The following is a 21,727-nucleotide window of genomic DNA, read 5'->3' as shown; positions in this document are numbered from 1 at the left end:
CACATTATTCATTCTGCAAGGGGGAGGCAGAAGATTGCTGCTTAATATTTAGCTCCTGTCGCTCATTTAAGATTACATACCAGGACCTGTTGGCTTACCGTGTGTTACTATGTGTCTTTGCTAACATTTTCACTTGAATCTTAAAGGACTGTTTTTGAACAGTGCTCCTACTGAAGGAGTTTCTGAGAGCTCTAACAGGGTTCAGGGGACACTACTGTAGCAGCCAAATTTTGCACCTCAGGCAGATAGATAACTGCACTGTAAAAGCCTCCCTATCCAATAGGTGCTCATATTCTATTTTTTTAATATATATATATGTGTGTGTGTGTGTGTATGTATTTGCATATATATTTAACATGCAGTCAGCCAGGCTAATAGGAAAGGTAATTAAAATAAACAGCTGGCAAACATGGTTAGGGGATAGATAAATGTTTTAGGAAAAATGTTTGGGTTTTTTAATTGTTTATTTTTATTCAAAAAATGTTCTCTCCACTCTTTCTTGATGGCTGTAGAATTACAAGGGCTGAAGTGGAAAATATATGGTTCCTATAGTTGGACTAAAAACAAATGCAGTGCTCTCTTTGTATTTTTTTCTCTCTGTCAAATTTGTATAACCAGACTTGACTTTACATAGTCAACTCAACGTCCACTTCCCTCTCTGATTCCTGTCTGGAAGGCCCCAGATCAAGTACTTAGTCTACTGTGTATGTAAAGACCTGTTTACATACAAAATATTCAAATGGTTTTATTTAAGATATTTGTATGTTTAAGACTACAGCTTCTAGATCTAACATGTTCTTGTTATGTAAATTCTGATGATGCATGGAACCATTTATTTTCAGTATCTGTGTAGTATGCAGGGTATGTCTGTCTGAGGTGTGGTATATGTACATATAGAGAGCATAAGCAGAAGATCTCAACGTAATATTCTTATTTTCTGACAAGCGTCCTACAAAATAATATGAAGGTAATAAATATAAAAGAGCATGAGGACAGGTCATGCTCTAGCATTCCTGTGTGCTCAAAGCTGGATCAGGCAGCTGGCTCTGAAAATAGCCTTTTTACACATATCAGAAGGAAAGCTCTCCCTAGAAAATAGGTGGAAACTAAGTTACGTACAGCAGCAAAGTGAAATATCTTCAGCAGAGTTAATAGGGAGAGGCACAAGCATCAATCTGAAGCATTAAGAATCAAAGAACTTGCTTCTGTCGTGGAGTTAATTCAAGTGACAGCTCGTGGACTGCATCCTAACATCATTCCTAGCACAGGTAGGGACTGCTCAGGCATGGCAGTGCATTCAGGACGAGTCACCTGTTTGCCAAGGGGTGGCCGGAGCCAGCACAGCTTTCCCTGCTGCCTGGTCATACTGGGCTGCAGGCCGAGTGGGGTAGTTCTGCAGGTGAACCAGTCCCTCTGTGAGCAGTATCCCTGCTCATGGCCACGTCAGGTCTCCTGGCTGGTTTGGCCTGCGTGTAGGTAGCCCAAGTTAAACACTCTTTTGACTGTGGCATTAAGAAGACTTTTAGTTTCTTCTTTTTTTTGAGAGTCCTGATGTGGTGATATTTGTTTTCTTTCATTAAGGAGAAAACGAGCAGCTTGAAGAGCTAAGGCAGTTTAGGGGATTGCCTTAGCTCTTCAAGTGATGCACCTGAGCTGCCAGGGTGCTGTTTGGCAGGCTGAGGCTGGAGGCTGAAGCCGCCACAGACCTTCTGTCTAGACCATCCTCTGCACTCTTTTCTCCCATACTTTCAGGTTTCTTCCTCCGGCCATGGGTTGTCATGGGTTCCTCACAGCTGATGGGCACTTGCTCCCACAGAGGGCTCTGCCTGCTTTCCTGCAGAGCACAGACAGTGTGTGGCTTATCGATTATCTGAGCCATCTCTGAAGTGTGTCCTTTTGGCTCCATTTTACACAGATCTTAGAAATGCTTGTTTAGAGAGAGATTGTTCTTTTTTGTTAGCTTGGTAGGGGGTAGCTTTGTTTTTTTTCATGATGTGGCTGAGCTAAAGTACTGCTTAGTAACAGCATAGTTTACCTTTCAAAATAGCTTTCCGCCATCACTTGGTTTGTGGTTGATGGATGAAACCAGCTGTAACATGTTAAGAAAGGTGGCACATGCCTGAAGGAAGAGACGGGGCTGGTGTTTCTCCCTGAAAATAGTTAGTCCTGCAGTTTGACTACCCAGAAAGTTCTTTTATCCTTCTTTCTACCCCTCCACCCCCAGCTTCTGTCTGTCATCAAAGCCATTTTGTGATTAATCCAAGTGTTGTCTCCCTGAATTTTCTCCATGCACACCCGTAGGGATGGGGGCTGGTTATACAGAAGAGCAGAAAAAGGGAACACAGCTCACCACTTCCTTCTTTTAATTTCTTTGAATCGCTTCAACTCCTTAAAATTTGAATTAATCAAGTCAAATTCTCTCTGTGCATATCCAGGAACGAGCTACGTTTAATCTAGTTAAGTGTTTTCTGTTCATCCATGAAAGACACGTTTCAGGGCAAAGTGCGCAGGGGAGGGCTTTCCAGAAGGTTTAGCATCTTGATGGACAGCTTTCTGCTGCCTTCATCTCTTCAAACAGGAAAGGGTGGCACATATGGCAAGGGCTGGTGGACAGATTGCACTGCAGAAAATAACCATGGTGGATAAACAAATGTTTTACTCTTTCTTGCCTTTCTCCTCTGCTCCGTCAGTAATAAGAAAGCCTTGCTAATTGTCTCTTTGTCGTGGGTTTTTGACTGTTGGGGTACTTTTTTTTTGTTTGTTCCCACTGGATATAAAACTCTACCTGTTACAACAGCATTAATGACATACTGCTTTCATTATTCTCTGCACTAAGAAGGAAGTTTGTCTTCGGGTCTACTGGCAGGTGAGTGTGGGTTATTTTCACTTTCATTCCATTTTGCTGCTTTTATAATTTATTTTTTTTACTGCTACAGAAATCCCAGAAGGGATTTGGGAGCTTGATGGAGGTTTTGTGCAGGTTTTTTTTGCATGCTTAAGACTAAAAGTTGCAAACATGCTAGGTTATTGAAAGACTTGTGAGCATGTTGATCCCCCAGGCACTCATCCTGTGTTTGCGGTTCCTGTGGTGGGGTGGCCTCTTGACACCAAGCAAGGTTAGCCCACAGAAACAGGCCCTTCTCTTTCCACTTAGCAGAAAATCGAATGTACCCACAGAAAATGGATCTTATTGAAAACTGGAAAGGTGGCCCCTGCCTCTCTTGTGAAACAGGATGGCAGAGAAGGGCAAATAACTGTGAACGAGGCTTCAGGTAGGGTGGGCAGCAGTGGCTGCTGTGCGTGCAGCGGAGGGGGTGCAAGTTCAAGTTCTTTCTCCTCCAGTAGGGTTCAGGCTTTGTGCAGGCCACATCTGAACCTGGGTGGCTCACATCTAGCTTGGCTTGTGTGTCTTGCTGCCTTCTTTCTCAGTGCCCCTCGTTCAGTGTGAATATGCCAAGTTTAATCTGTAGATGTGTAGATGTACCTTCAGTAAGGATTCATACTCTTGTCTCCTTTTCTTTTATTCTGGGATGGTCTTTCAGATGTAGCTCTGTATTTTCTATAAAGAATGGGTATTTTGTTGCAGAGACCTCGGTAGGGTCGCAATCCTCATCTTCCCTGTCTCATTCAAGACTGATTTGACTAAAGTATAAAGCTATTTTAATCTCCTGGTCCCAAAATAGAAGTCATTCCATTTGTGTCGTAGAAAATGGCTGCAGGATGATCTTTGCATGTTTCAGCAAAACCTTCTGGCCACTTATCTCTGGGCACTGTGTCCTTATTTTTTCTTCTGTCATCCTATGATGTTGAGCATCCCAAGTTTGAGGCACTGGTTTTGGGAGGCGGGCACCATCCATCACCACTCCTAAGGTTGGTTGGTCTTCTGCTTCCTTGGTTTCCCCTTTCTTTAAATCTCTTTGTTCCCTTGTGCAATGGTTGCTCAGACCCCCCAGACCTCTGCAGGCAGCCACGGAGCAGGGGGCAGCGCAGGCATTGCTCCTGCCGGCTCCCCCCGCCTGGCAGCGTGTCTCGCACATGCCGTGCAGCGGGGGCCCTTAATGTCATGTCAGTAATTAAAGCCTGTAGCCCCCCGTTGCCATGGAAACACGACACTCCACAAATATCGAACGCAGCTTAGGGTCCTGTTCATTTTCCCAAACACTCCTTGTTCGCCAGATTTAGGGAGGGATTTTTCAGCCTGGAAAAATGCCATACTCCAGAACTACCCAGCAAGGGAAGCACGTGTGCATATCTTTTTTACGATACTGCATGTAAAAACCCACACTCCTGAGGTGGGGAAAACCATCACCTGCAACCCCATTGCATTTGCAGCAATGATGCCACATCAGCACCTGGTGTAGGGCTGCCACCTTCGCTCTGCGGGCATTGCTTTGATGGAGCAAAAAGGCAAGCACAGAGGCAAAAAAATTAATCTGCAGAGAGATGGTGTTACTGCAAGCCCAGCGTTGCCTGGTTGTGTTTCAGCAGAACAAAGTCACTGTTCAGGCACGGTATTATTTTGTTTGAACGTAAAAATTCCAATCATTCTGCTCAACAACTTAAAAAAACATGGAAAAAAATGTTGTTCCTTGGCACAAAAATAGGTGTACTGGATAATTGGCATCCGGTGACAGTGTGGCTGCAGCATTAGCAGAAATCTGTCCCAGTCTAATTGCTGTGCTCTGCCCATTTCTCATAGGTTTTTTTTCCTGACTTTGAGCTGTCAGATTCCATTTTTTGACAACACTTTCAGTTGTTTGTGCTTTCAAAAGAGGAAGAGTCTATCAAGATTACTGTCTCATAAACTTGAACTAGAGTCGAATTGGGGTTTGTGTTTGAAGACAGTGCAGCCCTCAGATACCGGTATAATTAATATGGATGTTGTATGGTCAATAGAAGTTTCTAGTTCTGCTTCACTTGTTTGCTGTATGGCTTTAATATTAAAACAGAGATAGTATCTAATGAGCTAGGTCACTCTTACTGGAAGATGTGGAATAACTTTTCCCTTCTTGTGCTGTGCGCCAGCTATTTATTCTCAAAATGTTTTTTATTACAGTTTTTGCTATCTTTTATTCTTCCACTCGAGCTAAAGTCTGCTTTGAAAACAGTTGTGAATCATCAGCCTGATGCTCTAATTCCTGTGAAGGATACTGGACTGGGAACTAAGAACTAATGTTTGATCAGTTATGATGTGGTTTTAAGCAACGGATGTAACACTCTCATTTCCCTCTCCTGGGGCTTGTGTTGATCCACCCCTGGCTGCCAAGAGATCCTGTTCATAGCCCTGATGTTTGAAGCGGAATTTGGGTATTCTGAGATCCTTCCTAGCTAGCTTTGGCACTTAGGTGCCATGGCCATGGAGAACAGACTTCAGAAATCCTGTGGCATTTTAAAATTAAGCCAACCATTCCTGAAATCCAGGGTGATGACCATACTGTTGTTTGGAGTTATTGATCGATACATGTTACGTATTGCCTTGCAAGTACAAATCTGACTGACCAGGAAAGGACTGCCTGAGTTTAGGGTCATGTGAAACCTTCACTGTAGCTGTTACAACTTCTTTCCATATCCTCCCTTTCCCCACTGTGGAGGGATAAGGAAGGGATATGCTGAGGCATTCTTGTGCTGCCAGGAGGAAGCAATTTTGAGCCCTCTGGGATGAGAAGCAGCAGCCAGCAGTCGGTGGCCGTGGATCAAGTGGAAATACAGGTGGATGTTTCTCCCCTGCAGTTTGTTTAAGCTACACAGTAGAAATTAAGCATCGATTCAGTGGTTAAATACATCTCAGTGAGATGGTGTCCATTCTGGTGTAAAGAGTTGTTAGCCACAGAACTGAGAGATGTGCATCCCAGCTGTTTTAGAATACAGGGACATCCGAGTCCAGCAAAGGAACAGGGGTGTCATTCATCAAAGGGTGCTTTTTTGACCTTTGCTTTTGGTTGAGGGAATTGCATAGGGTAGTAGAGAAAATTGGAAATTGTAGTATCTTAAAGGTAATTTTGGAAGAGATCAGTTGGTAAAACGAGTATTTTCTTTAGTTGTTTGCTTCTGGGGTATAGTCAGATTGTTTTGTAAAATTTTGAACAGTCAGTTAATGGGCTCTAAATCTCCAGGATTTTGATAAGAGAATTTAGAAATAGATTACTTAAATCTGTGAGGGCATTCATTGCAAAATACATATTTCCATTAACTTCAAACTTAAACTAGTGTTAATTATTTGTGACATGTAAAAAAAGACAACCATAGTAAAAAGGCTAAGTTATTGCTGCAATTCCAGTTTGCTTGTGGTTTGTTTGGTTTTTTTTACAGTGCCTATTCAGACAAAAGGAATAAACATCGTGAAACCTGATGTAGGTATAAAGCCTGACACCTTACGATTTTGTAAAAATGTGTCAAGCTTCTCCAGAGAATGTTAGTTGAATCAGTAAGTCAGAACTAGAGAAGGCCTGAGGATAAGGCTGTATAAAGTCACTCGCATGCTCACTCCATGTAAAAAAATAAAATAAAAATTTGCACAGTTGGATGTCCAGTCTTGCCCAGTTCCCAAGCAGAATCTGATTGAAAACTGAAAGCAGGGCACCACCTGCACTGTTTGGCTGTTGTAATGAAGTCCCAGGAGAATTATTTCCTAGGGAATTATATGACTTGAATAACAGGCCTGGCTGGCTCTTTTACCTTCTTCATGTTTTGTATAATTCTGATTATTTTTCCTGTTTGCAGCTTTCCCGAGCTGATACCATCCTGTGGACCTGGTGATCTGCAGTGATAAGAGATACAGCAAATAAGGGATGCATAACGAGGGTTGAAGTAGGGTATTAGAAATGGCAGTGCTCCAGCATTGTGGATTTCAGGGATATAGTGCTTTTACATCAGTGAAATTTAGACCTTGCCTGCCGTCTCAGTTGTTGCTCAGACCACAAATACTGCGTTTGTGGACTTTGTAAATCAGTTAATATTTTGCACTGGGATCAGCCTGTAAAAAGTCTTGGAATTGATGATTAGGCAGCTGTGGTATATAATCAATACAAATCCTGGTGATTGATTCCTTAGTCATGGAACAGGCTTGCCCCAAATGCAGCACAGAAGTGAAGGAAGCAGACAGCAGTGTGAAAGTGAAGAAACCTCACCGTTTTCTTTTTTGTTGTTGTTGCTGTTTGGGGGTGGGTGGTGTGGGTGGTGGTAGTGGGTTGGGTTTGGGTTTTTTTTGAATCTTCATCTTGCAATCCACTATCTGTTTCTCTCGCAGCTCTGCTGGCAGCTGTGGAAGAGGTGGTGGGGCTAGTTTATATGGTATTTATTGATGATCTAAGCTAACGGGGCACTGGCAGCGCTGAGAAGCAGCTAGAGGCAATGGCAACGGTCAGCAAAACAGCCTGCCCCTGGCCTGAAGTGCCACCTCTGCAGCAAAGCACAGCCCAGGGCACTTGGCCCTGCACCAGCAGTGTTAAGACACTGGGATGGGGCTGTCCTGGGAACAGGTCTGCCTGCTCACCTCCTTCAGTGGTGGGCAACAGAGAGCAGCTGCCTGTGCTTCACTGAGGACAAACTCTTGTGGTTTAAGCAAACAAAGCTTGCCCCTGGATGTACCTTTCCGAAGAAGGAATGCTTGTCGTGATAATTGAAAACATGGCAGTGAAAGCCTGATTGCTCAATAACTTTTCTTATTTTACTTTTTGTTCAAAATTTATAGTAAGCTATTTTAAAAAGTTTTTAACACACAAAGGATTTAATTACAACCTTCTAAAAGGGGGGTGCAGGTATCTGACTGTAGCAAGTACGTGTTCAGAGTATTTCATGGGTACATTTACTGCCTGATGCTGCCTGGTGCTCTGTAGCTGACTGCCATGTGAGTCACACAGACTTCAAAGGACAGAAATGCTAGAAGCCTTCGGGAAGGTGAATGCTCACTGTCAGGGGTCCACAACCAGAGCTTCATACCGGCAGGGCACAGAATGGTCCCTGGGTTTTCCTGTAGCCTTGCTGATGTAGGACTTGCTCCCTTCTTGGGACCTTGGTTACTTGGAGAAGGAGGAAGAGAACTAGTATAGGAGTGTGTCTAGTGTTTGGGCAACACACAAATGTCTTTCTCTGCCTGTTTTGCATGTTCCTTCCCTCTGCCATACCTGTTGGTGTTGCAGGTACCCCCAAGTACAATATGGCATGTGCCACGTGTTCCACTCCTGGTGCCCTAAGCAGCAAAATAATTTGGTAAAGTCACAAATCACTGCAGTGTTTTTCTAGAACATTTATCTGGTTTATTTTGCATTACATAAAGAACAGCCATTAGATGGGTCTCATCCCTACTGCGTTAATCCAGTAGCATGAACACAGAGTGAGAGTGCTGCGGTTTGAGCACGAGGGCCCCGTGCTCTGCTATCCAATCTTTGAGCTCTTACATAATACATTTAAGGCTGTTTTTTTGAGTAATCTCTTTTGGGTTCTTATTTATTTTGCATTCTTAGTCTGCAGTAACAAAGAACCACTATGCTGTTCCGTTGTGAAATCCTTTCCAGAAGGTGCACATTATCTACTACGAGTCAGGGCAATGATGAGCATCAATTTCCACGGCAGAATAGAAGCCTGGATTACAAATTACTATTTAATCCTTTTTGCGTCAAAGGATATAATAATCCTTGTAAAATGTGCTCTAAGTCTTGTGCTTGGCTGTGTGAGGTTAAGGGGCAAAAACCAAAGCAGGGATTCTCTTAAAAGTGAGACATGGTGAAATGCATGTGTTTCACAGGAATTTCAGAATATATTTATGACTACATTTCAGCAGCTAAAAATAAAGATGATGGGCTGGTACCTAGACTAGCAGTTTTCATTTCTCTGTATGCTTGCTGCTACTCTGCTAGAATACAGTAAGTGTCTGTCATGAGTGTTGCTTGCTGAATTGCAATGAAGAATTTAGTCACAAAGTAAGCATTGCCCAAATTTGATTTCCCCCCACCACCACCAATGAGAACATTTACCAAAATTAATGAATGAATGAGGAGATCTAGTTAAGAATGTGAGAACATTTGTTTTGTTTTCTAGATCATCCTGTTACGGGTGTCAAGCAGTGTGGTTTTCTAAGGGAGAGAAGGGTAAATAAGGTTGGGAGGAGTAAGGATTTAGTGTTTGAAAGTGCAGAATGATGGCTGCACAGTTTCCTGACCATGCAGCTATTTTAAGAGGGGCAAAGTTGAATAGCTTATAAGGTTCAGAAAGTAAATCCTACAGTGACAGACCTACAGTCCTTTGACTGACACTATTATCACCACATTGAGTATGCTGTGATTTTGTTAGATAAAAAGCAAAACAGATAGTTGTTTGGAACCAATAGCTTCATATGATTAGTTTATTGCATATTTTTATTACTGGCCTCTGTACTACATCAAATGTGGTGTACTGGATAGAATCAGTCCCCCCTACTGTGTAGAAACCCACAGAGAAAACCTGAAGGTAAGTGGTGACACATATGCAATATTACTAATGGAAAGAACAGAGTAAGCGGTTTGTTGCTGTTACTTTTAATGCAGTGTATTTAGAACTTTAATGTGTTATATTCTACATTAATAGTCAAAATCCTAAAAAAAGAGTAGGACCAGATTAAAATCATAATCTCATATTAAAGAACACATTTAATTACTTGGTCATATAACCATTATTCCACAATAGGGTATTTTTGTGCTAGATGCTAATTGCACGCTTCTGCTGTGACATTGCATAATGCGGCGTCCTTGCTGTCACAAACTGGTCATCTTGCAGGTGAAAACTGTGCAGTGCAGCAGCTGTTATGAAGCCATAACACGTTTATGTTGCAAAAGGAATTGTACTTCCAGATTTTTTTGTTGCTGTCTTCTATGACAAATTTACAGAAAACAGGAGTATTTTCTTAATCTATCTAGCTGTTATATTCTGGTAAACCCCGAAGAAGTCTAAAGTTCTGACAAGAACCGTCATAATTCATGCAAAATGAATGATTTTTATTTCTTTATTTGTTGCAGAAAATGACACTTGGCTGAAGAGCCTAAGTCACCCTGAAAGAAGTTGCTTCCCTCTGAGCATTATGTGAGCAACCCCATCATATGAGGAGGAGGAGGATCCGTCAGCCTTCTTAGCTGTACAATGGGGACTACAGGTGATGACATGGCTTCGGTGGAGCAGAATGCCTCCTTGAACCCTCTGTGCTTCGAGTGTGGCCAGCAGCACTGGACAAGGGAAAACCACCTCTACAACTACCAGAATGAAGTGGACGATGACTTGGTCTGCCACATTTGCCTTCAGCCCTTGTTGCAGCCATTGGACACTCCCTGTGGACACACTTTCTGCTACAAGTGCCTAAGGAACTTTCTGCAAGAGAAGGATTTCTGTCCGCTGGATCGAAAACGACTCCATTTTAAACTCTGCAAAAAATCCAGCATTCTTGTTCATAAACTGTTAGACAAACTGTTTGTTTTGTGCCCGTTCTCTGCCGTGTGTCAAGAAGTCATGCAACGCTGTGACCTGGCGGCACATCTCAAAAACAGGTGAGCAGTACTGGTGCTTGCATTGCATGTTCCTTACACACTTGATAGGCCAGTTTCTGTAGCAGTAGAAACTGGGGGCAGGAGTGGAGAGAGGATTGGTGGTGGTTTTTAAATTTACAGTAGAAGACTGTGGGAAATGGTCTGTCTGTAACTGTGCACAGCTACAGCACTGGATCCCATATTGGATGTTGCACCAGTAATAGCATGATGACTCTTGGAGAGAGCTGTGGTGAGAACGAAATTATTCATTAGAGGTCTCAAAAAATGATTTAGCAGAAAAAGTTAAAACGGAGGTTGTTTATGGTAGGGGAAAAAAGTCTGAAGGAGGGGAAAAATGAGAGATGCGCAAACTCTGTAGAGAGGAGGGAAGTGGTGCAATAGGAACAAAGGAGATTAGTTCAGATTAGAGGAAAAAATGCTTTATAATGGTCTGGCAGTGGCATAGATTGCTTGGGTGGTGATTGTGAATTCCCCACTTTCAGAAGTGTTTATGAACATGTTAAACCAACCTTTTTCAGGAACAGTTACAGCAGAATTGATTCTGCTTTGAGATAGGCGGATGGACAGGGTATCCCTGGAGACTCCTGCAAGACCTATTTTTCCCTGTTAAAAAAGAAAATAAAACTGTTTACTGAACAGGTTGATGGTATGTCATGCAAACATGATGTAGTTTCTAGGATTTTTTGGTTGTTTGTTTTGATTGCTTATAGTACACTTCCAACACCCTGTTAATTAGGTAGAAACTCATCACTTAACACCAGTGGGAAGTTTTGGTGCAGCTTTTATGAGTGATTTTGTGTCAGAGAGATACATTTCAATATTACCTGCACCTAAATGTTTAGGACCTTATTTTGCATTGTTAATATTTTTATAATTCTGCTTTATGTTGTCCTGCCCTAAATATTTAAACATTGAAAGGAGGTCATGATAGAGAGGGATAAGGTTATAAGGTTGGAGCAGATGATCCTTGTGGTCCCTTCCAACCTGGTGTTCTATGATTATCAAATTCAGATAGAATGATACTTCATATTTTGCAGACTAGTGCATTTGGTTCTTCCAGCAAAGGAGTTGCCTCCATACCATGTGTGTGGTACCCTGCTATATGAAGATGTTTCATTCTTCTCTGTAAGGCAATGCCACTTTTCTAATGGAAAATGTTAAACTTGTTTTGAGAAGTGCATTTTTCATCTTTTGTTGCCTCTATAAATTGGAGAATATTTTCAGTAAATAAACAGATAGAGCTTTTTTAATCATGAGCTGTTCAGTTACATGAGTCATTAACAAAAACTTGGACATACTATGTATGTTAAATCTAAAATACGGTGGAATTAATGAGTCGGGGCTTAAAAAATATTATGCATATCTATACCAACTAATTTTAAACTGTTTAGAGATTTATGAAATTGTAAGAGGAGTATGGTGAAGAATTGCAAAAAGAAGGAAATAATGTATTCAAAGGCAATGTGTCTGACTTCAAAGGATCCAGTTCACGTAAATAGCGTCGGCTACCAGAAAATATTCCCTGTGTACAACTTGATGCTATTTGGAAGCCTATGTTTGTTTTGCAGAGGGAAGTTTCAGAAAAATATCTAATTGTCCTTGCAAAAAAGCATCCAGCCCAGAAGAATAAGCATTGAGCATATCCATTGTACATAGGCAAAAGGCACTAGGGAAATGCAGTTCAACACGCGAGTGTTTTTGTCAGCTACGTTTGTAAAAACAAGCATTTTGTGTGGCAGCTCTTCATGAAGAGGACTCCTATCGGAGTCCTAATTCTTCTGGTCTCCTTGGTCAGTGGCTGAGATGAGATCTTTTCATTTCCATGACTTCATCATGGGCTTTGTTCTTACCTGCTTTGCTTTCATTCAATTTGATACTGTTCCCCCCACCCCTTTTCTTTACATTTTTTTTAAACCAGCCTCCATAAACTTCAGTGGTTGCCCATTCCATGGGGGTGTTTCATGGTTTGCTAGTCTTATCTGTGCCAGCTCTTTAGGCAAAGACCCCTCCACGTTGGGACTCAAAACCCCAGGCCCAGAGGAAGGGACAGTGGTGGCTGTGGTGGAATGGGGAGCAGTTTCCTTTCCTGTCCCGCTCCCCCAAAGGAGGGCAGTGATAGCTGTGTGCCCCCTCCGCCAGCCCTCAGTCCAGTCCAGCAACGCTGCTGGCCACCCAGGTGGAAAAGCTCATTTGAGAGCTGCACGGATCTACGCGCTGAGCTTCTTTCCAAGTCTCAGTCTTTGTCCATCTGGAGACTCTTGGAGACTGTCCTCAGGTGAAGGGTGACATTGCGGAGGAGTTTGTTTGGGAGTCAGGTGCGGTATGGGTAGGCATGCAGGCAGGTGCTCTGCAGAGAAAGGGAAGAGAGCAGCTGCCACCTGCCTTGGGAGCAGTTTGTTTACACGCGTACTTCCAGCGTGCCCTCTTCTTCCTTACATCCTGAAGGCTTCCAGGGATTCATAGCCTGGGAGGACCTTGGGCGTGCAGGATGTGGTGAGCCTGGGGTTGCTGGGGTTTTGTTGGTTGTTGTACCCACAGCATGAATGTACACATGTTCAGTGTCCACATCAGAGAGGTGTGGGGACTAAGGAGGAGTGGAGGAGCCTTTTTTTTTTTTTTTTTTTTCCTCCACATGTTTTCTATGTTAGCTTAGGCTCTTGCTTGTTTCATCCAGGCAAGTAATTTTTGATATGTATGATGATATGAGGGTGGTGAGGAAGCCTAACTGTTCTATTTATAATCATACTGTTAAACTAGTTTGATTTTAATAAAAGGCAAAATGCTAGCAAGACACCTGCTACATATTTGGTTCATCTTCTGGTTTCCCACTGTCATATCCCTCACCTCTTCAGTGCATTTGCCTTCGTTGGCATCTCTTTGAATGATATTAGGGCTGTTTACAACAGGGCTACGTAATTTATTTCTACATGGAACACTTATCTATGCTCTCTTTGGGTATATATGAAATACTCATTTACATGATGCACAAAGTTATTACAAAGTCCAAGTGAGCTGAGTCACTAGCTTTTGTTTGTCAGCTGCAAAAAAGCTTTCAGTTGCAGAGGGCTGCTCATTTTCTATTCCTTCTGTTGCCTTGGGATGTCGATACGCATTTTAAGTATATGATGATTTACGTTTTCAATTAATTTTATTTGCAAACATCTGAACACCTGTAAATTATCATTGCTGACATAAACAATGGCAGCAACTGTGTAATTCGGATTTGTTTTTATATGGATTAGTGAATCCAGTAAAATTCTACTACTGATCATTAAACGTGGGAAAGAAATATAAAATCCAGTTTTATTATAATTTTCAGCGTAGATTAATATAAACCAGTCTCAACAAGCCCTTACATGAACTAGTTTGTATTTTTAAGAAATACAATACAGTTGGTTAGTTCTCACTGTCTAAAAACATTCACACTCAGGTTTTCCAGTGTTCTTTTAATCATCTCCATTTGAACATAAAAGCTGGAAGAAAATGTCATCGCATGCACCAGGCATCTCAGAGTGTAGAGTTACTGCAAGCTGCTCCAGCAAGGAGATGAGAGGCATGAGACACAAACTTGATTACTTCATGGTCACTAATTTCACTCCATGATACCTCATTGCATAAAGAACATATTCATCACATTTGCTTGGGAACTGTGGTTTTCAAAGTTAAACACAATGCACATAATTAGATTTGAAGGACAAAAATATATGAGTAATGCTGAGTTGTACAAATTTTCCCAGTCACTTGGTACAGAAAATTTGTTTAATGTTTGGTAAAGTAGGTGCCAATTCCACTTCTAAATATCAAAGGTGTATTTATCAGAAGGAAATCTGACAGAAGGATTATTGAGTTTGTGTATGATTTTAATTCAGTTCATTCTTACAGATTATTCAGACCTGAAGAAACTCCATTGTACAAAAACATACTCTGAAATTTGTACAACTTTTTAGTGAGATGGTTAGGTATTGTGTTTTATGTATTGCTTTCGAGTTGGGCTTCAGTTGTTCCCTCCTATATTCTCCTGTGGTAGTTTAAGTTACCATTTTGGATGGAGCCATTCATTTTCCCAAATGCTTTAATGTTGAGGCCAACCTTATAGCAAATTTTATGTCAAATTAAGTTCACACTTTATATAGGATTGTATTTTCTGGAATTGAAGAAAGTATTGAGCTATTCACAGTGTGTCAGTCACCATGCTTAATATATGGATTTAGATTAACAAGATCCATCAGAAAATCAGTTGTATAGACAAAGAATTTTGTCATTCAAAATCTTGGCAGTCCCAGTTATTTTGGTGTTTATGGTAGTGCTGCCAAGTCCTGTTCTTCCCACCTGGTCCCATGTTAGCTGCAAGCGCTATCCCTGCCCTGCTCTTTGTTAGCACCAGGAGAAGTGAAGAGGATCTGTAGGATTTAACCCTCTTCTGGCAGGTCTTTTCTTACACCTAGTAAGTGGATAGGCAACAGATTCGGAGTTTCTGCATGCCCTGTGGACTCTTTCCATTCCTGGAAAGGTACAGGATCTTTATGTGGTTTACTCTGTTCTGAAGCCACCTGGCTTCTTGTAGGCTGCTGAGATCATTGGATGTGAGAAAGAAATGTGCAACAAAACCACTCTTTTTTTTGTTTTTCTTGAGTCTTCTCTGATGCCCAAACCAAGATGACTCTTATTTGCCTCCTTTTTGTGGTCCCCTCCCTCCCCCCCCCCCCCCCCCCTTTTATTTTTTTTGTTCTGGCAAAAGAAAAACCAAGACCCAAATACTTAACCTTCCAAAGCAGCACTGTGTTTTACTCTGAATTGCGGCTGTAAATCTTGCCAGAATTAGTGCTTAAGGTCACTTTGCTGGCAAAGTTTTATGAGCAATAGCAAAGGCATTTAGGTTGCTTCTCTGCAGTCTTTGCTGAAATTCAGCTCCTGCTTGGAAAACAATTTAGTGTGACTGGTTTGAGGCTATTTGGTGTGTTTGCTTTTATCAGACCTCTAGACTGGGCAGAAGCTGACAGCATAAGTTACAATGAAATCTTTCTTTTCAGTAGTCAGTGAGCAAATGTGGTTTTTGAACCCCTACTGTTATTCCACAGAATACACTGTAAACTACATCTTAATTTTGTGTGAAAGCTCTTTTTATCTTCAGAGAGGGATTGCTGCTAGTGTTCCAAGAACTCAGCTTTTAAATGAGAATCACAGTGGACTTGGCTGTAAAAAAACCCTCAAACAAAAACAACAACAAAAAAACCCCAAACAAAAAAACCTGCTCTGTCTGATGTGGATTGAGAGGACTTGAAGGTAAAAGCTACACTTTATCACCATGCAGAATTCAGCAAAATCTGGTGCTGAAGGGAGGAGACAAGGGAGTCAATGAACATAAGCAGAAGCTGATTTTACAACCCAAGAACAATTGCCCTGCAAGTTTCCCAAGAAATAATATCACTCAGTTGCTGTAGCTGGTTGCTTCAGTATCTCTACTCTTGAGCATCTTGATTCATGAAAGAAATGAAATAATTTCTGGAAATTCTAGAAAAATCTTCCTGCCTTTCTTCTCATTCCTAACCAAGATATTCTGGCTTTGTAGGGAGATATGAAATGCTGTTCCTGTAAGACACATTTCGGTCTCATTTCAGCCCTTATTTATGCAATTTATTGTATAAGAATGGATTCCTGTACCTATAAAAACAAGCTTCAATGTTTGTTTTGATCCCAAGATGCCCATCTGTGTACATAACTTGTTACAAGATTTGGTCCAAAATGCTCTTTATCCCAGATATTTGACAAAAACAGTATTAGTGAAGGTGTGCACCTTTAGAGATTTATCGGCACTGGTTAAGTGTTACGACTGCTGTATGGTTTTGCTGTTTGTGAATGATACATTCCCACTGCCAATAAAATCTTTTTATATTGCAAGTGGAAATGAAAAATCTCCTTGTAGATGTGCTTGAATACCAGTCCTGGGTTTTGCTGCTTGGTAGGTGGTATATCGTGTTTAAAGACCTAGGAACTGGTACCCCATGCATTAATGTCTCCACCAGACAACTACTTTCCTGGCAACGTAGCTGCGCTATACCAGGCTGAAAATCATAGTCTGTTACAATTACTGATTAGTTTGGGGAAGAATCTAGGTTTTTTCCTTTTTTGCCGTGTAGAAAGCTACACAAAAGGGATTCCACTGAGCTGAGTAGGTGTGCTCAGAAGGCTGTTTACATTTCTTGATATTAGCCTTTGAAATGATAATTAAATATCATTGGCCAAAATAAACCTCAAATCTATTTTTATTTTGTGCAACGTCTTTCATCAGCTGCCAGGTAAGGGTGGGGGAATGTGCTCTCTGAAGGAGGGTGGAGGAGGACCTCACTGTGGTTTGGAAGGCTTTGACAGAAATAGGGCACTTCCAGGGATGATTTTTGTTCCATCCTGGTTTGATACAGTTTAAAAAAAATAATAAATCCAAGCTCTGCTTTGTCATCTACACCAGGTCCTTTGGGATCCACAGGCCTTGTGAGCTGGCTGAGTAAGAGTCAACAGCACAGTGTTTTGGTAGAAGATACCTAAGGAAGTATCTGGTTGGCAGAATTAGTCCACTCATTCTGGACTGTACTGGCTAAACTCAGTGGGATGGGAGCATGGTCCTCTGACAGTGTCAGTTTTGAGCTATTCATTCACCTTTTTGCTGAAAAATCACAACTCCTATAGCAGAGCAGTTCAGGGACAGCAAGGACATGCAGCTTGGAGTGGCTTTGTCCTAAACTCTTGCAGATCAGTGTGGGCGAGCGCATCTGTCAGAGCTCCCAATAGATAAGAGGTTTCTTCTACGAGAGCATTTACCCTTTGCCATGTTGCTGCAGGAGTGAGTGATATTGGAGATTGGTCTTTTTTTCTCCAGCTGTCAGTGCTAAGATTTGGGGGAGTGTGAGCCTAACCCATCAAGTTAAAGTATTTTAGAAATTCTGATGGAAGGGATTGCATTTCTCAGTTTCTTGGCCTTTCGGGATTCTTGTTTTGAGGTTTTACGTTGTGAAGTGGTCAATGATAAAAAACTTCCTGCCGAGTTTCACCTGTAACTGTGTTGTCTCTGGCCACCAGAACAGACAGAGACTGGCCAGATTTCTTAGCTGATGAGTCCCACTATGCCAGTGATTTCGTGTAGTGACTAGTACCTTGGCAAAACCAAGCAGTAGGGTTGTGTTCCATCATTACAATCAGATAAACTTTTTCACAAAGCAAAATCTTTCAAGTAATTTTCATGTTTTGTGCTTGCATTTTATTAACTGTGAAGAATAAGATGACTAGCCTTGGGGAAAGCCCCAAGAAAAGATCTCTTACGTGTGTCATTTCATCATGTGAACTGTCTCTAATTTATGTATTTATGCATATTTCACAGCACATTTGGGTTACCCTATGCTATTCTTCTAAACATGTATATAATTACTTTTATATATATATATAATGATTAAGATATACACACATGCACATATATATATATATCACCTTATGTATGTATAACACTGGTGAGGGTCACAAAAGCTATACAGATGTCTTTACCAACATTCTTCAGAGCTGAATAACTTTGTTAACATTTCTTCAAAATCCCTCATGCTGTGAAACAGTCTAACCATACAATTACCAAATCCTGTTCACAGAATGTCAGAACAGAGCTGTGATTCTCAAAACATTCTGGTTTAACAAGTTAGCACACCGTTAGACTTCTGCCGTCTTTTACTCTGTTAACACATTTCTTCTCCTGTTGCAACAATAAATCATTTCTTCTTTTGTTAGCACAATCTGTCAAGTTCCAAAACAGGGAGTCCTTTCAAGAACATGGTTCCTTTTTTCTGACACTGCTACAATACAAGCATCTTTAGGTGGTCAGCAGCTCCAGAAGCAGGAACTTGAAGGAGGACATCAAATACTGTAAGAAGTGACATATCAGACACTGGCAAAACTGTCACACAGACAGATGTAAGATTGATGTCCACATCCAATTATCTACATATAAATGTAAGACCATAAATGAAGGCGTTCTGTGAATTTGCAACATTGCAGCCCTTTTTTTGCAATAACTGTTGTAGGATTTTAAACATAAGCATAAAAAATTACTGCATTAAGAATAACGGGAACTCACAGAAATGAGTTTAGAGTGAAAAGCACCAAATGCTGATGGAGCATTGTTGCAAGAGGGAAAGTAACAAATTACATCTCCTGTGTGAAGTCAGGAAGAGAAAAGGAGAGGCAGGAGGAGGATGAAACACCTTCTACTGTTTCAAGGGGAGGTGATGAGCAGAGCTGTTACTTCTGCTTAACTTTTCATATGAACTCCTAGACAAGCGTGATTGTTTTCAGTATTTTAACAATTAGACTGCAATATAGGTAAATTTTCATATCTCTCCTCCCCCAAATGACTCCAGGAAAACATGATGCTTCCTTCTATTGGCTTACTAAGGTAAGGTAAAAGGATATTGCTTCAGTGGGTCTCCAAATGTGTCTTTGAACGGGGCTTCTCTTCTGTGGAATTTTATGCCAGTCCTGTTTAATCTTCTCAGCAAGATGATCTTCCAGAAACTGGAATGTAAATAACAGAGTGAGTCCACATTCAGAAGGTTTTACAGTCCATTTAGTTTATGGACAAAGAGCTATGTAGTAGTTTTGAGAAGGCGGCAGTATTGTTTTGGGGTTCTGTCCACTAAAACCATATTTTGGGCTTAAAATCCAAAGTGTTTAATATTTTTTATAGTTAGTTTAAAGCTGTGCCTTTGAAGAAGACTGATTTCATTTGATGGAGTACTTGGGCATTTTGTGCTACAAACATTGCTGCAGGCTTGAAGCATGGTATAAACGTTGTCTTCACAGGTGTCCTGGGGCTTCTAATCGAAGAGTTGCTCTGGAGAGAAGGAAAACAAGCAAGCTGCAAGCAGAAGCAGAGGGCGAGAGTGGTTCTGGTGGGATGGAGCAACCTAGCAGTTTATCTCCGGATTCAGATCAGGGAGTAGTGCCAGCCGAACAGAGCTTCACCTCGCCTGCCCTTCCCACATGGACAGACGAGCCCAGCATCGACAATCCACCGTTTGAGGAGAACACAGTAGCAGACAGTATGTCATCACCTATCTTCTTAAGTCTCTTTTATCAGATGTGTCAGAGCTTGTCTCTTACCAGCCATGAGTGTGCATCATCATCTTCTGCTCTTTTCTTTTGCAGTTCCTGGAGAAATACTAGTGGGTTTCAGTTATGTGCAAGTGTGCAGCTGGGATAAGGTCACAATTAGGAAGGAAAGAAATATCTCAGAGCACGTGCCAGATATCATGCTGCTGTATCATCATTAAACATGCCATGGTGCAATAGTTCATATTAATCTATTAGTAGCACTGGCCTCGCAGCAAAATGGAAAGAGTATAATTTCTGTAAAATTACAAAAGTTGATTTCTAAGATGAGATTTCTTTTCCCCTCTTCCCCCTTTCCCCATGCCTGGATCAGCAGCCTTCCCACACACGGAGTGCTGTCCTGCTCGAGCAAAAAGGCAGCTGAGTAACTCCTGCATCCATCTGCACCGAATGAGCAGTAACACCTCTAGCATCTGGGATTTTAGAGAGGAAGTGCTGAGCCTTACCACAGAGGAAGGTGGTCCTGTCCCCTTCCTTCTCCTCTGTATTTGCCATCCTTTAGCATCCCCCTTTTTCCTCTTTAGTTGTCTCCATGTTTGCTTCAGAAATGGGCTCCTTCTCTTGACCCAGTAACTTAACAGCAGCTCCTAATGCAGCTGTGAGACCAGCTGATGAAGAGACATGACCAAGTCATGTGCTGTAGGGTAACCCCTAAACCACATTTTTATCATCATCACCAAATGTGACATCACAAGTGACCCAATTGGAAATTAAGTATATGAAATTTATTATGAAGGACAGGATCCAAAGGGTTCAAGAATATTCTTTTCCAGTCCAAGTGATCCCATTTCAGGAAGCATGGATGCTACTAAGTTGTTAGAGAGTTGTTTCTAACGAGCTAGGTGTTCCAACAAGTAGTGGAACTAATCCAGTTGTGCTTATTTAGTTTGTTGTTAAACTGTTGTCCTGTGGCCTGTCTACATTGTCCTTTGGTGATTTGCTTTATTGAAAGTGAATGAGGTATAAAGGATATTAATCATCTGTCTTTTTAAAAATAAATGGCAGCAAATCAACAGCCACCTACCTTGCCTGAAGGAGAGATCACTACTATTGAAATCCATCGGTCCAATCCTTATATCGAATTAGGAATTAGCATAGTGGGTGGCAATGAAACGCCTTTGATCAACATTGTCATTCAAGAGGTTTATCGAGATGGGATCATTGCCAGAGATGGAAGACTTCTTGCTGGAGACCAAATACTTCAAGTATGGAACCTAATTATATATTCTGTCTGCCTGTTTTCCATTCACTTCTTGCAGAACCACCTGTTAAATGAGACAGGAGGTTTTCCTTGTCAGACTGTGTTGTATAAATGTTAGCTTTGCAATTATCAGTTGGAAGGCAAATTAATATTCAGAGTACAGCCTGTTGTTCTAGCACTTTTGGCTGTCATGTTTTACATTATTGCTTGGACCAGTCCCTGGAATTATTTTCCCTTCTTAGCATCTCTTATCAACGTTTAAAATATGGGTTTATTTTTCTGGTTTTAAATACTGTAGAACTTGGGCTTTATTTCAACTTAATGCATGCTTTCCGACGGAACCCAAGGTTACTTCTTGCTAACAAGTTGGCATAATTTGTCCTGTGTAAAAAGCAAGTTGTGGATTGTAAGGCTGACTTCATCTAAACTGTTATTTTAATCTGGTCACTATTACCTTCCAGTAGCCTAGGCAGTTGACCTGCATCTTTCAGTGTGTGTAAAAGAGTGGGTGATATTCTTCTTCACTGTCATAACTCAAAGCAAGGTGCTCTAAATATTTTTCCAGAAATTAAACTTTTAAGTTGGTTATGATTAAGTGCATAATTTTGTTACGGTTTTAAGTGTTCATGCACAGGCAGTGTAAAAAGGTCAAATTCTACTAATTTTGGATTTTTAATTTTGTATTAGGGGAAGGGTCTGTTTATAGGACTCTTAAGAATGGCACTGAGTTCTACATACACAGGACTGTCATCCAGCTTTTTTCTGGTTTTAATCATTCCACCTGAAATAAATATATTACCATCACTTCAAAATTACTTCAGTAACAATGTTTGCTTTTGATCTAAACCTAAGATCAGTCCAAAAGTAG

At 41.2% G+C, this 21,727-nt stretch overlaps 1 protein-coding gene across 5 annotated transcripts in view; it reads left to right on the top strand.

Annotated features, from left to right (window-relative positions):
- The window catches only part of LNX2 (ligand of numb-protein X 2), a 65,230-nt gene that overhangs the window by 26,016 nt on the left and 17,487 nt on the right, over window positions 1-21,727 (top strand). For 4 of the 5 annotated variants that reach the window (XM_056327420.1, XM_056327421.1, XM_056327425.1 and 1 more), the window contains 3 exons: window positions 9,990-10,511; window positions 19,350-19,588; window positions 20,664-20,863. In XM_056327420.1, the coding sequence (XP_056183395.1) occupies window positions 10,111-10,511; window positions 19,350-19,588; window positions 20,664-20,863 (840 nt within the window). In that variant the 5' untranslated portion in view covers window positions 9,990-10,110. Of the gene's footprint in view, window positions 1-2,587; window positions 2,867-9,989; window positions 10,512-19,349; window positions 19,589-20,663; window positions 20,864-21,727 lie in introns of those variants that run through there. The other variant, XM_056327424.1, reaches the window with a different exon arrangement.

This window comes from Falco biarmicus, chromosome 2 (assembly GCF_023638135.1).
Source record: "Falco biarmicus isolate bFalBia1 chromosome 2, bFalBia1.pri, whole genome shotgun sequence".
Classification (NCBI taxonomy): Eukaryota; Metazoa; Chordata; class Aves; order Falconiformes; family Falconidae; genus Falco; species Falco biarmicus.
The sequence above is the reverse complement of the archived record's forward strand: the minus strand, read 5'-3'. Positions and strand labels throughout refer to the sequence as shown.